Genomic DNA, 15,928 nt, shown 5'->3' with positions numbered 1-15,928 from the left:
TGTGGAACCAAAAAACAACCTGAATAGCCAACACAATTATATGAAATAAGAACAAATCTGGAGGCATCACTTTATCAGACTTGAGGTTATACTACAAGTCTATAGTGATCAAAACAGCATGGTACTCTCAATGGAACAGAATCGAAAATCTAAAGATGAAACCAACCTCATATTGCTATCTGATCTTTGACAAAAATGAAACCAACCTTATACTGCTATCTGATCTTTGACAAAGAAAACAAAAGCATAGTCTGGGGAAAAGAATCCCCATTCAATAAATGGTGCTGAGAGAATTGGTTATCCACATGCAAAAGATTGAAACTGGACCCCCACCTCTCACCACTTACAAAAATTAATGCACAATGGATAAAGGATTTACATCTAAGTCATAAAACTATAAAAACCCTAGGAGAAAGTATGGGAAAAACTCTTAATTGTATCAGCCTAGGGAAAGAATTTATGAAAAAGACCCCACTGGCAATGGCAGCAACAATAAAAATAAATAAATGGGACCTGATCAAATTAAAAAGCTTCTACACAGCTAAGACACATTCAACAAAGCAAAGAGACAACCTAAAGAATGGGAGAAAATATTTGTGTGCTACAAATCTGACAAAATGCTAGTAAAAGACCTCAAGCAAATCAACAAGATCAACCAACCCCATTAAAAACTAGGCAAGAGACATGAATAGAACGTTGTCTCATGAGGACAGATGAACGGCCTATAAACACATGGAAAAATGACCACTGTCCCTAAACATCAGAGAAATGCAAGGCAAAACAACTTTAAAATATCATCTAACCCCTATAAGAACAGCCCACATCAAAGGTCCCAAAACAACAGATTTTTGCCTGGGTGTGGAGAGAAAGGAACTCACGTACTGTTGGTGGGACTGCAAACTAACACAGCCTCTACGGAAAGAAGCATGAATATTCCTCAAAGAACTAAAAGCAGACCCAACACTTGATCTCGCAATCTCATTACTAGGTATCCACACAAAAGAAAAAGTCATTTTGCCATAAGGACATTTGTACTTGAATGTTGATAGCAGCATGCTTCACAACTACAAATCCTTCAACACACGAATGGATGAATAAACCGAGGTATACGTATACTAAGGAATGCTATTTAGCCGTAAAAATGATGGTAATTTCATATCTTTTGTAACAACCTAGATGAACCTGGAGAACATTCTCCTAAATGCAGTATCACAGAAACGGAAAAACCACCACCACATCTACTCAGTACTTAATTATGTCCAGTACATTAACCACTACATGCTCACGTGAGAAAAAAATTCAATTAAATTCAAGTGGTGGGGGCGAGTTGGGTAATTCCTACCCAAGAGTGCATTGCATGGGTACACTGCACCTTCTTGGGTGAAGGCCGCAACTGAAACCCAGACTTTAACCTTATAAAAGCAAACCATGTAACCTAATCCTATATACTCCCATATTAATCTGGGGAATAAAACTACTTCTAATCTTGCCTTTGAAACTCTCCTAACCAAGATCATTCATGATTTTACTCCGTAAAACCCAATGCACAATTTTTACACATAACTTATCTGGCCTTGTAACAATGGACACTGCTAACCAATTCCCTTCTAGAAATATACTTTGTCCTTTGCATTTCAGGACAGCATTCTCTTCTGTTTCTCTGGTCACATCTTCTCAGTCTCCTCCTAAAAGTCCCTTAAATATTGGTTTGCTTCAGGATTTGGGACTTGGCTTTTTGCTTTGCTTACATACTCTCCCTGGGCAAGTTTATCTATTCCCATCACCTCTATTCCTAGCTACACGCTGATAATGACTCCCAATTATAAACTTAAAATTTTATTTCCTTAGCTTCACCCTTATATATCCAGCATCCAGTTGGACATTTCCTGTGATATTTCACAGTGTGTCAAACACAGTAAGTCTGAGACTGAACGTACTCCCTCCAACTCCAAATCCTGACTTAATGAGTGGCATTGCCGTCCAGTAGGTACCCATATGGGAAACCCAGGACTCAACCTTCATTGCCTTCCCTTCATCCAACATCCAATCAATCCCTAGGTCCTTTGGATTTTATTACATGCATGTCTTTTGATTCCAACTACAATTCTATTGCCATGTCTACTACCCCTTGCAGGCCAACCTCATTTCTTACCCACAGGTTTTAGTACCTTCCTAACTGGGCTTCCTCCCTCTAGGTTTGCTTCTGTCCCACACATTTCCTGCGTAACAACCAGATAGATACTGCTTTTTTTTTTTTTTTTTTTTTGCAGAGACAGAGTCTCACTTTATTGTCCTCAGTAGGGTGCCGTGGCGTCACACAGCTCACAGCAACCTCCAACTCCTGGGCTTAGGTGATTCTCTTGCCTCAGCCTCCCGAGTAGCTGGGACTATCGGCACCTGCCACAACACCCGCCTATTTTTTTGTTGCAGTTTGGCCAGGGCCGGGTTTGAACCGGCCACCCTCGGTATATGGGGCCAGCAGCCTACCCACTGAGCCACAGGTGCCATCCAACCAGATAGATTTTTCTAAAATGAAAATCTGAATATGTCACTTCTCAATTCATAACTCTTCAGTAATAACCCTACCATCTTTAAGATAAAGAGCAAACTCTCAGGCTTTATGGTGGACTAGAGCGACCCTTTTACTATAGTGCAACTAGATCCTGGATAAAAGCCATCTCATTCCCATAACAAAAGTTAGCAGGCTCAGCCATTAGGGCACCAGCCACATACACTGGGCCTGGTGGGTTCAAACCTGGCCCGGGCCTGCCAAACAACAATGACAACTACAACACCACAAAAAAAAAAAAAAAAGGTCTGGGGCAGCGCCTGTGGCTCAGTGAGCAGGGCACCTGCCCCATATACCTAGGGTGGTGGGTTTAAACCCGGCCCGGCCAAACTACAAACAAAAAATAGCCAGGTGTTGTGGTGGGCGCCTGTAGTCCCAGCTACTTGGGAGGCTGAGGCAAGAGAATCGCCTAAGCCCAGGAGTTAGAGATTGCTGTGAGCTGTGACTCCACAGCACTCTACCAAGGGCGACATAGTGAGATTCTATCTAAAAAAAAAAAAAGTTAGCAGAGGCTAGAAGGGTAGGCTCAGGGAAGGGGTGTAGTTATCCTAAGTGCTGATACCAGTAGCAGTACTGCTGATATAAAGTTAGCTTTCAGCCAATAGTGAGGTAGGAGAGCTAATCCTAAAACTCTTGTTCTAAGCTGGAAGCCTTGAGAGGTGTGCTAAAGTATTCCAGGTCAGAGGTGACCCCTGACTATTGGCAGAAACAAAAGAAGCTAATATCCTTTAGAGAGAAGCACGTCTAATTTAGTAATACAGATTGCTACAGACTGAAATAATGAGCTCACAACGAAAAATCAACAAGCACGTGGGAAGACTAGCACCATGAGAGTCAGCAGAAACAGTAAACAACATATTTAAATCCCCAAGAACCATAAATATTAGAATAGCTGGATAAATACCGAAGTGCTATATATTAAATGTTTAAAGAAAGAAAAGAAACAATAACCAGAATGTAAAAATGACATTCATAAGAGACATCGCAGGGATAAAGAAAACATGTAAAAATGAAATAAAGAGTTTCTGGGTGGCACCTGTGGCTCAGTCGGTAGGGCGCCGGCCCCATATACCGAGTGTGGCGGGTTCAAACCCAGCCCCGGCCGAACTGCAACCAAAAAATAGCTGGGCGTTGTGGCGGGCACCTGTAGTCACAGCTGCTCGGGAGGCTGAGGCAAGAGAATCGCTTAAGCCCAGGAGTTGGAGGTTGCTGTGAGCTGTGTGAGGCCACGGCACTCTACAGAGGACCATAAAGTGAGACTCTGTCTCTACAAAAAAAAAAAAAGAAATACAGAGTTTCTGAAATAACTCAGTGAATGGGTTAAATAGAAGGTTAGAGTCAAAGGAAGAAAGAATTAGTGACTTGGAAAATATACTGGAAATATTTTTCCATGTATAATGCACTTTTTTTTTGGGGGGGGGAGAGATAAGAGTTTTGCTTTGTTGCCCTTGATAGAGTGCTGTGGCGTCATACCTCACAGCAACCTCAAACACTTGGGCTTCGATAATCCTTCAGCCTCAGCCTCTCGAGTAGCTGGGACAACAGGTGTGTACCATCATGCCTGGCTACTTCTTCTACCTTTGTAGAGATGGAGTCTCACTATGTTGCCCAGGCTGGTCTCAAACTCCGGGCCTTGAGCAATCCTCCTGCCTGGCCACTCAAAGTGCTGCAATTACAGACGCCAGCCACCATGCCCCTAACATACTTTTTTTTTTTTTATTTTTTATTATTTTTTATTTTTTTGTGGTTTTTGGCCAGGGCTGGGTTTGAACCCGCCACCTACAGCACATGGGACCGGCGCCCTACTCCTTGAGCCACAGGCGCCGCCCATACTTCTAATTATAGACTCTCAGAAGGAGGGAGTGAGAGCAGGAAAGAGAGGCACCTCTGAAGAGAAACAGCTGTAAGTTTTCACCAAATGAACATGAATCTGCAGGCCCAGGAAGTATAATACATATCTAGGATAAGTAAAAAGAAATACATGCTGTGGTAGCCAGTCTACAAGATAACCCCCAACGATTCTCACCTCCTGCTATTCATGACCTTGTGTAGTTGTCTTCCTAATTGTACCAAGGTTGGTCTGTGTGGCCAACGGAATAGGACAGAACTGATGTGTGTTGTTCCAAGATTTGGATAGAAAGACACTGTGGTTTCCATATTGTTGTTCTTTTACTTTCTTATTCTTTCCTGGGTCACTTGTTCTGCCGTGTCAATGAGCAGCCCTAAGGAGAGACCCAGAGGAGGAGGGACTGAGGTCTCCTGCCAGCAATCCCGTGAGTGAGCTATGTTGGAAGCAGATCCTCAGGCCCTGGTCAAGCCTTAGCCTTTGGATGACTGCAACCGCAGCCAGCAGCTTGCTGCAGCCTCATACGAGACCACGAGCCAGAAACATACGGAGACGCTGCTTCTGGACTCCTGACTTAGAAAAACTGTGACATAATAAACATTGTCCTAAGCAGCTAAATTTCATAGTAATTTCTACAGAGTGATAGATAACTAATACGCATGCCAAGATAAAACAGGTCTGAATGGCTTACAAAGAGCCTTCTCCATCTGGTCCAGACTGTCTCTTCAGTTTCACTTCTTGCCACACTCTCCCCAGCATACTACATTTCAAACACACCAAACCTCTTTTAATTTCTGGAATGTATCCCGCTCCCTCCCATCTCTGCCCTCTGTGCGGCCTGACATATTCTTCAACACCTTCTCCCCTACTCCCAACACAAATACTCGTTTGGCTAACTGCTGCCCATCATCAGAGCACTCAGCATGTTGTATGACACAGTCTTGCTAAACTGTCTTTCCATTAGACTTCAGGCAGGACATACCTGCGTCCTTCATTATCATGCCTGCACAGCTTCCAGCACAAAGAAGGTACTTAGTAAACACTGGTCATTTATAACCCACAGGATAGGGCCAGGCAGGAAGGCTAAAGGTTGAAGAATGTAAACACCCTCAGGCGATGATCCAAAAGAAATCTTCAACACAGCAACTGACTTAATTATGAAACCAAGAAACTGCTATCTTCTACAGTAGCCTCAGGTTTAGGGGAGGCTCGGGGTGGGGTCAAGACTTAAAAGTTAAATGGTTTTCAGTTCCTCCTAAGTCCAGCCCTGTTGCGGTGGTTTCACTATAATCTTCAAATCGAAATCTCTGACCATTAGACACACCCATTCTTGAAAGCACACTCAAAACTGTACTCAAAGCACAAATAGAAATGACTTTTTAAAATTGTCATCTGTTCTGCATTTGTAGGACAATTCTAGCCTCTTATGATAATATTTAAGATCAGATCATATATGGTATTTGTGGAATGTGCCTAAATATGAACTTATACATACACATATATACCATGTCATAAAATATTAATCACTAGTACCCCCTATTGGTAGAAATACTTTATCTGCTCATGTGAATGGTCTTAATGCCCTCTAGTGACCACAACCTATAAAGACAGAAAATCCAGCAGCAGATGGGAGAATCTCCTTGGCTCCAATGACAGGGTTTTATGTTCTTTAAGTGTCTAATTTTCTCAGATTCTGGTTTATATTACAGGGGTGCAACACTCAGACTCTTGGGGGACCCTCTGGGGATTTCCTACAGCTCTTCCCAGCTGTTAGTGCCAGTCTGAAGCTGCTCTCTCTCCTGCTTCTCATGAACAAGAGGTCAAGGGGAGGCAGACAAGGCAATGGCAGCTCTAGTGAGGGCAAGAACAGCAGCTGCGAGTGACGCCCTGGACTCCCTGGGGAGGCGGGAGCAGCTTGAGGAACACATGCTGGCCCTCCCGTGCATATTATTCACAGTAGTATACTGGGGCAAAACAGCAGTTCAACACAGCTCCTGCCTTACCTTTTAAATATCTCACGCTGTAATAAATGATAAAGCAGCAATGTTGCTATCTTTTTCTTTTATAAACCACACTTTGCAGGCTATTTCGACTTAAGATAGAAAAGCCAAGTCTCTTTCAAGATGTAACTGAGATGTCAACTCTTCCATGAAGCCTTTTCTGAAGTCCACATATGTAAACGATTTCTGTCCTTTGTGACTGCATATACCTTGTATAGACCAGAATGGTACCCAGAACATGATTTACATGTTTTTATTTGCACACTCAAAATGTTATCTGTAGTTCACTACAGTTACCATCCATGAGGTAAGGTATAGAAATTGAATGTAAGTATTTAGGAACTTTTATAGCACTTTGACAAGAGTAATTCTGTATCTGTTGAATCAAATTTAAAAACTGGGGCTTGGGGCGGCGCCTGTGGCTCAAGGAGTAGGGCGCTGGTCCCATATGCCGGAGGTGGCGGGTTCAATCCCAGCCCCGGCCAAATACCATTAAAAAAAAAAAAAAACTGGGGTTTATATTTCATGGATTTTAATATCATTTTTCTGGTAATTTTTAACACATATTATAAAAGTACTGACCTGCAACCAAGGGGAAACATTCTTTTAATGGTTCTTTGTCAGAGATAGTTTGAAAAGGACTCATATGACAGACAATTTCAAGTTTGCGGGAGAGAGGAAAGAAAGAAAAGGAAACAAAATATAAGCACTTTTCATAAAATTAAGAAGGAACATACCTATCCTTGTTGATTTTAGCACTTCCCTGGAGGGTATTTTCTTCTTTAATTCTAGTAAGGCTTCAACTAGATTCTCTTTGGTTTGAACGGGAAGTTCCAACACAGTTTTCCATCTTTTTATGTCTTCTACAACCACAACTCTCTGGGAAAAAGAAAAGTCATTTTGAAAATGGAATATTTTCATTAGAAAGACATCTGCCTTCACCTGAGCTAATGGGGCTCCTATTGGCATATGAATTATTGATGATGACCTGAACCAATGGCCCTAAATGATGGGTAATTGCTTAAAAGCAAGTCCTGCTTGCTGCAAATCAGGAAGAGAGGTGCATCTATTAGGAAGAGCGCAAGTCTTCCTCTTACCATGTCAGAGACCGCTGGGCACTTAGGAGGAGACCAAAATGCTGCAGAGGTGAATCAGCTCTATAGCTCACTTAGAAGGATCTCAATTCATAGGCAAGAACAGAGAGCAGCGAAGTCATAAAGACACATTTATTTCAGCAATTGAAAGCACACCTCAAAATTTCTGTTTTTCCTAGAGGATAAAATGCACACTCTCTCTTGTCCAAAGAATTTTTTTTAAATGTCAAATACACAGCCGGGTGCGGTGGCTCACGCCTGTAATCCCAGCACTGTGGGAGGCTGAGGAGGGAGAATCGCTTGAGCTCAGGAGTTCGAGACTCACCTGAGCGACAGTGAGACCCCGACTCGTGAAAAAAAATGGAAAAACCCAGCCGGGCGCCACGGGGAGCACCTGTAATCCCAGCGGCTTCCGGAGGCTGAGGCAGCGGGGTGCCCGCAGCCCGAGTCTGAGGTTGTGGTGAGCTACCACGTCCACTGCACTCTGCTCAGGGGCATAGGGTGGGACCCTGTCTCAACAACAACAACAACAAAAAAAAGTAAAGAAATAAAAAATAAGCAACGAAATAAAATAAAAAAGCCAAAAAAAATGAAATAAAATAAAAAAAATGTCAAATACACAGAAAGGTACACAGAATAACCCACTACTTACAATGAAAAAAAAAGTTAACATTTTGCCACCACACAAAATAATAAAACATTAGAAAGTCTCCTTACACCCTTTACTGAACTCATTCGCCTTCCCTTCCTAGAAGAAACCACGCATGTGGACCACCTGATTGTTAACGTGCACCTTTCCATTAAGTGTGAAATATTAACAATTGAGGAATCTAGGGAAAGGGGATGAGGAAGGTTCTTTGTACTGTGCTGCAGCAGCTTTGCTATAGTTTTAATGTTACTTCAACTAAGAATTTCTTTAAAAGTGAACTGGAAACAAAAAATAAAAGTTGCTGTTATAGGGTGGCGCCTGTGGCTCAGTGAGTAGGGCGCCGGCCCCATATGCCGAGGGTGGCGGGTTCAAACCCAGCCCCGGCCAAACTGCAACAAAAAAATAGCCGGGCGTTGTGGCGGGCGCCTGTAGTCCCAGCTGCTTGGGAGGCTGAGACAGGAGAATTGCCTAAGCCCAGGAGTTGGAAGTTGCTGTGAGCCGTGTGATGCCACGGCACTCTACCCGAGGGCGGTACAGTGAGACTCTGTCTCTACAAAAAAAAAAAAAAAAAAAAAGTTGCTGTTATAACCAAACACACACACACAAATCTTCTCTTGGATGTTATTACCCTGGGGAAGTGGGCACAGTGAGGGCTTAGAAGGGAGCCTAGGGGACTTCTGGGTTTCTGGTAACACTTTCTTAACTGGGATGCTGGTGTACTCCTTGTGAAAATTCTTCAAGATGTACACTAACAAGCAACTAAAGAAGTCTTGCCTTGTCCCTTGGCGGGAGTCTGCTTCCAGCCCAGAAACCCACAGTGGCACAGAGAATGTTCGACCCCCTCTTTCCCCATCTTTGCTTCTCCTCCTCCCCAATGTGCTTGTTTGCGTTGCTTTCTGACTCACCCAGGTTCAGAGGTAGGAACAGAGGAAAGGAAAGGGAGAGCCCTGCATCCTGTTGTGATGTTATGCTAATTAGGTTTTAGTGCTCGCTGGACTTGGCAGAGACCGAAAGGTGACCCTTTTTTTGTATTTTTGCAGTTCCTTGGAGACTTCCCACTGGTAAGCTCTCTCACCTCCAGTTCCCATAATGTGGGCAATGCCTTCTCCAGCCAGTTGCTTACAAGTCCTCCCTCGAGTCCCCAGTTTTTGGCAACCCACCTCACTCTGCAGGGATCCCCTTGTCCTTCCAAAGATGCTTATGAATCCGACTTTCATTCAACTCCAGGCCAGACAGCATTCTGTCCCACAGTTGCCCCCTATCTTTGTCACAGTCACATCTCCCTGTGCCATCGGTCAGCTACCCTTTGTCGCTAGGCTTTCCCAAGCACAGGTCCGATCTCTGTCCACCAACTCCAGGAACTGAAGTCAAGTTGTCCACGTGGAAATACCACAGAACTCTCACTTCATCCAAATTTAATTTCAGCCTTCTTTACAACCTATGTTGGGTGATGGCATCAGGATTCCAAAACCCTCTTCATGCCTTCGTGAGTTCTGCACAGACGGTCTACATAGAAGCTCCTTTGGGAATCATTTGATGCCTACTGCTTTGCTTCTCAACCTTTAGGGGTCTACGTCAAAATTGAGACAAAGTCCTTTTCTATGATCTGTTACAGTATAAAATAGTATTATTTGGCCAGGTACAGTGGCTCACGCCTGTAATCCTAGCACTCTGGGAGGCTGAGGCAGGTGAATTGCTTGAGCTCAGGAGTTCTGAGACTAGTCTGAGCAAGAACAAGACCCCACCTCTAATAAAAATAGAAAAACTAGCTGAGTGTAGTGGCTGTAGTCCCAGCTACTCAGGAGGCTGAGGCAAGAGGATTGCTCAAGCCCAAGTGTTTGTGGTTACTGGGAACTATGATGACACCACGGCACTCTACCAGGGTGACAGAGCGAAACTCTGTCTTAAGAAAAAAGTATTATTAGTGTTTGATTCAATTTAATAGTATTAGATAGCTTTCTATTAATTTCATATACAAATGTCTTAAAATTTTGAAATCTAGTCCCCTAAGAAATATTTCTTTCTCCCATACTTCTCCAGTTATATGAAGTCTGAAAATTAAGTTTGTAAACTCATCCTAGAAAAAGTGCTACATACCGCATTGCTGAATATCACTATGGTCACCTTCAAAGTACTTCTCTTGGGAAGCTATGAGCTGATGCCAGCGCCCAGACAACCATCCAAGCAATTTTGGAACTCTTTTTCTGGAATTACCATCAAAGCTGTCATCATACCCTTCACGTGTCCTGAATGTCATCAAAATGTCTTCCTTTCAATATTTCATTTATGTTTAGGTAAAGAAAAAAGTCATTGGGGGCCAAACAGGTGAACAGGGAGGGTGTTCCAATAAAGTTATTTGTTTACTGGCTAAAAACTCCCTCACAGCTGTAGTCCCAGCTACTCGGGAGGCTGAGGCAAGAGAATCGCTTAAGCCCAGGAGTTGGAGGTTACTGTGAGCCGTGTGAGGCCACGGCACTCTACCGAGGGCCATAAAGTGAGACTCTGTCTCTACAAAAAAAAGAAAAACTCCCTCACAGACAGTGCCCTGTGAGCTGGTGCATTCTCATAATGCAAGAGCCACACTTTTCTCATGCCAAGATTTTCAGTTAAGACCTTCCTGTTTCTCTATCAGTGTTTACTTGGTCTGCTGTGCTTTTCACAGTAAGTTGATGATTGTGATTCACGATTCAACAAATTTTTGCAATGTTTTCATTAGTTCTACTCATTAGAGCCTCTCACAACCTCTCTTTATCAGTGACACTTTCTCTCCCCTCAGAAAAATGTTTTATCCCTTTGTTCACTGCCATTTATCTCCATAAACTTGGGCTAATATGTCCCTGATTTCACTTCCACTCTTGCTAAGTCTAACAAAATTTATGAACATTTGTTCATTGCTCTAATTCAAGTCCAAGATTGACATGGGATGGCACACAAAAACATGCAACAACAACAATTAACACTGCATAGCAAGACACCAGTACATGTTGACACGAACACAGCTGTGAGACACTGATATATCAAGGTTGTGAAACCTTACTGAGTAGTCTGTACAGTGCTGCCAACATAAGTGCACAGTGGCAAGTTCACAAACTTAATTGTTGGACCTCCATAAACATTACTTTAATGAATTTTTTTTTTTTTTTTTGAGACAGAGTCTCACTTTGTCACCCTCGGTAAAGTGCTGTGGTGTCATAGCTCACAGCAACCTCAAACTCTTGGGCTCAAGAGATTCTCTTGCCTCAGCCTCCCAAGTAGCTGGGACTACAGGCGCCTGCCACAACGCCTGGCTAGTTTTTTGAGATAAAGTCTCACTCTTGCTCAGGCAATCTTGAACTTCTGAGCTCAGGTGATCCACCTGCCTTGGCCTTCTGAAGTGCTAAGATTACAGGCATGCTTCACTGAATTCTTAGGACAATTTATTTTTGGTATGTTGTCTTCCATCTCTTTATTTTCAAGTTTTCTGGATCATTATGCTTTACAGAGCCTTTGCCTGCCTTGTCTTCCTCCCCATCCCCCAATCTGATCTGAGAATCTCTATCTTTTATTAGGCATGTTTAATACATTTGTATTTATTATGATTACTGATAATTGGACATTTTTTCTCTGTACTTCTTTATGGGTTATAATTTATACATTATGTTTCTATCATTCTATTGTATGATTTCATAATTCTTAAGATATCTGTTTGATGAAATCTCTACCAGTATTCTACTCACAAGCTTCTACTTCAGAAACCTCTACTCGAAGGCTTGTCTATGCTTTAAGTCTTTTTTCTTTTATATTTCTCTTTGATACAGTCTAGATCTGATTTTTTTCAGATCTACCTTCCAATTCACAATTTTTCTCTTCAGCAGTGGCCTTTCTATTTTCAGCCTGCTCAGTGTGTTTCTGCTTCAACAAATGTGTATTTTCACTGAACAAGTTCTGTTTTCGCTTCCTCCTCCATACCTACCTGGGCTCTTTCCGTGCCATCTTGTACTTATCTTATAGTTTCTATTTATTTATCTCTATGGATATTTTAAACATATTTAAGGTCTCTATCAGATTGCTCTCTGATTCTTGGAGTAGAAATTCTATTACTTATATCTATCTGCTCATTCTCCCTCTTGGTAATTTATTTTTTTACAGACTTTAATTTTTTAACGTGAGTTCACTTTTAAAGGGGATTTTTTTCCATGAAAATCCTTTGTGCCTAGAATGTGAAATGTCTTAACAGGAAAATTTCACATTTGCCTTTGCCAAGATCTTTGGATATTCTTGGTTCTGGATCAGTTTTTATACTAACTTTATTCAGCTTTGCGAATCATGTGAATTCAACTACAGTTGGCCCTCCAACTCTTTGGGTTCCACATCTGTGGATTCAACCAACCATAGACTGAAAACATTTTTTTTTTTTTTTCAAAAAAATGGTTGGGTGCATCTGTACTGAACATGTACAGACCTTTTTTCTGGTCCACTATTCCCTAAATAATACACTAACTGTTCACATAGCATTTACATTGAAATAGGTATTATAGATTGGGTGTCCCTTATGAGAAATGCTTATGAGCAGAAATGTTTTGGATATTGGAATATTCACATTATACTTGCCAGTTGAGCATCTCTAATCTGAAAACCCAAAATCGGAAATTCACTAATTAGTACTTCCTTTGAGCATCATGTCAGCAAAAGGTTTTAGATTTGGAGGCATTCTGAATTTTGGATTAGGGATCCTTAACCTATATAAGTAATCCAGAATATAAGGAAGATCTATACAGATTATATGCAAATATGCTATTTTTTTTTTTTTTTTGAGACAGAATCTCAAGCTGTCGCCCTGGATAGAGTGCCGTGGCATCATAGCTCACAGCAACCTCAAACTCTTGGCCTTAAGCAATTCTCTTGCCTCAGCCTCCCAAATAGCCAGGAACTACAGGCCCCCTTGATAACACCTGGCTATTTTTTTGTTGTTATTTCAGGTGTCATTATTGTTTTAGCTGGACGAGGCTGGGTTCGAACTTGCCAGCCTTGATGTATGTGGTCAGCGCCCTACCCACTGAGCTACGGGGACTACCCCAAATATGCTATTTTAATAAGGGACTTGAATCCATGGATTTTGCTATCTGTAGGGGGTTCTGGAACCAGTCATTCATGGATACTGAGAGATGACTATATAAATTCATGTATGGTAATAAGCGCATGGTTCTAATTTATTATAGTTAACGCTTTTTCCATCTAAGACCCTGAGGAGATTACAATTTTCATGCTGCATCCTTGGGCCAATGGATGGAATTTTTCTAGCTCACTTTTCACAAACAAGGCAGTCCTGTCTTCACTCCCAACTTCAAGGAGGGGAGAATCAGTTCCAGTTCCTTATATCATATTAGCCTGAGATTTTGTGTGTGTGTGTGTGTGTGTGTGTGTGTGTTTTTTGCAACAGACTCTCACTATGTCACCTTTGGTAGAGTGCTGTGCTGTCACAGCTCACAGCAACCTCAAACTTTTGGTTTTAAGTGATTCTTTTGCCTTAGCCTCCCAAGTAGTTGGGACTAGAGGCGCCTGCCACAATGCCCGGCTATTTTTTTGTTATTGTTGTCATTGTTGTTTTAGCAGGCCCTAGCTGGGTTCAAACCCACCAGGCCCGGTGCATGTGGTCGCCACCCTAACCACTGAGCTATGAGCGCCAAGCCTAGCCTAAGGTTTTTATCTTCTGTCCTCATAATGGCCTTAAAACTTCAGCTGCTCTAAGCATTATATCCAAATTCAATATCCCCCTAAACTATATGGCTTCAGCTCCAACTTACTCTGGGTTTGGATTTCCTCTCTTTTCCTAGCATCTCTTTCTTGCTTTCAAGTTCAGCTTTCTACTACAGACTTTTGTTTTTTTGTAGAGACAGAGTCTCACTTTATGGCCCTCAGTAGAATGCCGTGGCATCACACAGCTCACAGCAACCTCCCAGTCCTGGGCTTAAGCGATTCTCTTGCCTCAGCCTCCCGAGTAGCTGGGACTACAGGCGCCCGCCACAACGCCCAGCTATTTTTTGGTTGCAGTTCAGCCGGGGCTGGGTTTGAACCTGCCACCCTCGGTATATGGGGCCGGCGCCCTACCGACTGAGCCACAGGCGCCGCCCTCTACTACAGACTTTTATCCATCATTTTTACATTGTTGGAATTGAGTTAGGGGCTCCACATCAGATCATTTCAAAATATGGAATTACAGAAGTCTGATCTCTCCAGCATGGCATAAGGACTTAGTCCTTGGCATCCTTTTTGGTCTCATCATTGCCCCCCCCTTCCACCCCCATATACCAAACTATCTATAGCTTCCTAAATGAATCAGTCTTTTAAATTTTTATACCTTGCCTGGGATGCTATTTTGTTTTTTGGACTTCACCTGATAAATACCCATTTATTTTTTAAAGCTCTCTTCACACATCACCTTCTCTATGAAATCTTTATTTTTCTTCTTCTTCTTTTTTTTTCCTGAGACAAGCTCTCACTCTGTCAGGTGGGCTGGGGTGCAGTGGTGTCATCATAAGTCAATGCAATCTCAAACTCCTAGGTTCAAGCAGTCCTCCTGCCTTGCCTCCCAAGTCCTGAGTAGCTAGGACTAAGAGGAGTGCACCACCACACCCAGCTAATTTTTTTTTATTTTTTGTAGAGACAAAGTCTTGCTATGTTCCTTAGGCTGGATGCAAACTCCTACCCTCAAGCAATCCTCCTGTCTCTGCCTTCCAGAGTGTTAGTATAAAGCCCTGACTTTATAAAGCCCTTTTTGCTGCTCTTCTGCCACAGTTGACAATGCTCTCCTCCTTTGGGTTCCTTTGCAACCAGTATAGACTCCTACTAGTCTATCTGTGGTTTCTGCATAATTATCAACAAGGCTGTCTGCCCATTTAGACTACCAATAACATGAGGGCTGGAACAATTTCTCATTCATTAATATCTTGGTATCTCCAGTGCACTGTAGGTGTAATTGAACAAAAATCTTCCTACCTTCAAGGAGTAGGTACGGTACAGTTTTTACATTTGAAATTTTAGGGCAGAAATAGAAAAAATATGTGCCCCCAAATAGATTCTTTCAAATTAGAGTAACAAGAGAAATGGACACAAAATATCAATGGAGAAGCCACAGTGAGTAGTGAAATAGTTACCACCAGGAAGATAAGTACTCCAGTGTACCAGCTGGTCTTACAGTGGTGGACGGCAGAAACATCAAGTTTGACAAAACCAATTAGAGAAAATGATTCACTCATAAGCAATAAAATGGGCACCATTCCACTGGTAGGACAGGAAGCAACATATTGGCTGGTCAATTCTACAAAGGGAGGAAAGGTTTATAGAACACTCTGAAGTGATGAACCTAAATAAATCAGCATATTCCAGGATCTTTTAATAAAAAAAAATCTATTGCAATCAACAAAAGAAATCACTTTCCCTTAAGGGAGTAGAAGAGATTAATCAAATTAACCTTTACCATTTAAATGTACACTACATGAACTCTATTGAGTATCACCGTTATTGAATGTGATAAAAGGCTATAGCAAAATTACTTGTAACATGCTGATAACAGAAGTACAATGGTCCTAATATCCCACAATTTTTTACCTCTCAGCTTTGCATTCAGAAATCTCCACTTTTTTTCTTTTTTCTTTTGTAGAGACAGTCTCACTTTACTGCCCTCGGTAGAGTACTGTGGCATCACACGGCTCACAGCAACCTCCAGCTCTTGGGCTTACGCGATTCTCTTGCCTCAGCCTCCCCAGCAGCTGGGACTACAGGCGCCCGCCA

The 15,928-nt window shown here is 42.2% G+C and overlaps 1 protein-coding gene across 2 annotated transcripts in view; it reads right to left on the bottom strand.

Annotated features, from left to right (window-relative positions):
* Positions 1–15,928, bottom strand: part of TCEANC2 (transcription elongation factor A N-terminal and central domain containing 2) — a 52,077-nt gene that overhangs the window by 28,347 nt on the left and 7,802 nt on the right. For both annotated transcript variants that reach the window (XM_053576298.1, XM_053576299.1), the window contains one exon: positions 7,153–7,294. In XM_053576298.1, coding sequence (XP_053432273.1) covers positions 7,153–7,294 — 142 coding nt within the window. The remainder of the gene's footprint in view (positions 1–7,152; positions 7,295–15,928) is intronic.

Source organism: Nycticebus coucang, chromosome 22 (assembly GCF_027406575.1).
Source record: "Nycticebus coucang isolate mNycCou1 chromosome 22, mNycCou1.pri, whole genome shotgun sequence".
NCBI classification, from domain to species: domain Eukaryota; kingdom Metazoa; phylum Chordata; class Mammalia; order Primates; family Lorisidae; genus Nycticebus; species Nycticebus coucang.
Note: the sequence above shows the minus strand (reverse complement) of the source record. Positions and strands in the feature narration are given on the sequence as shown.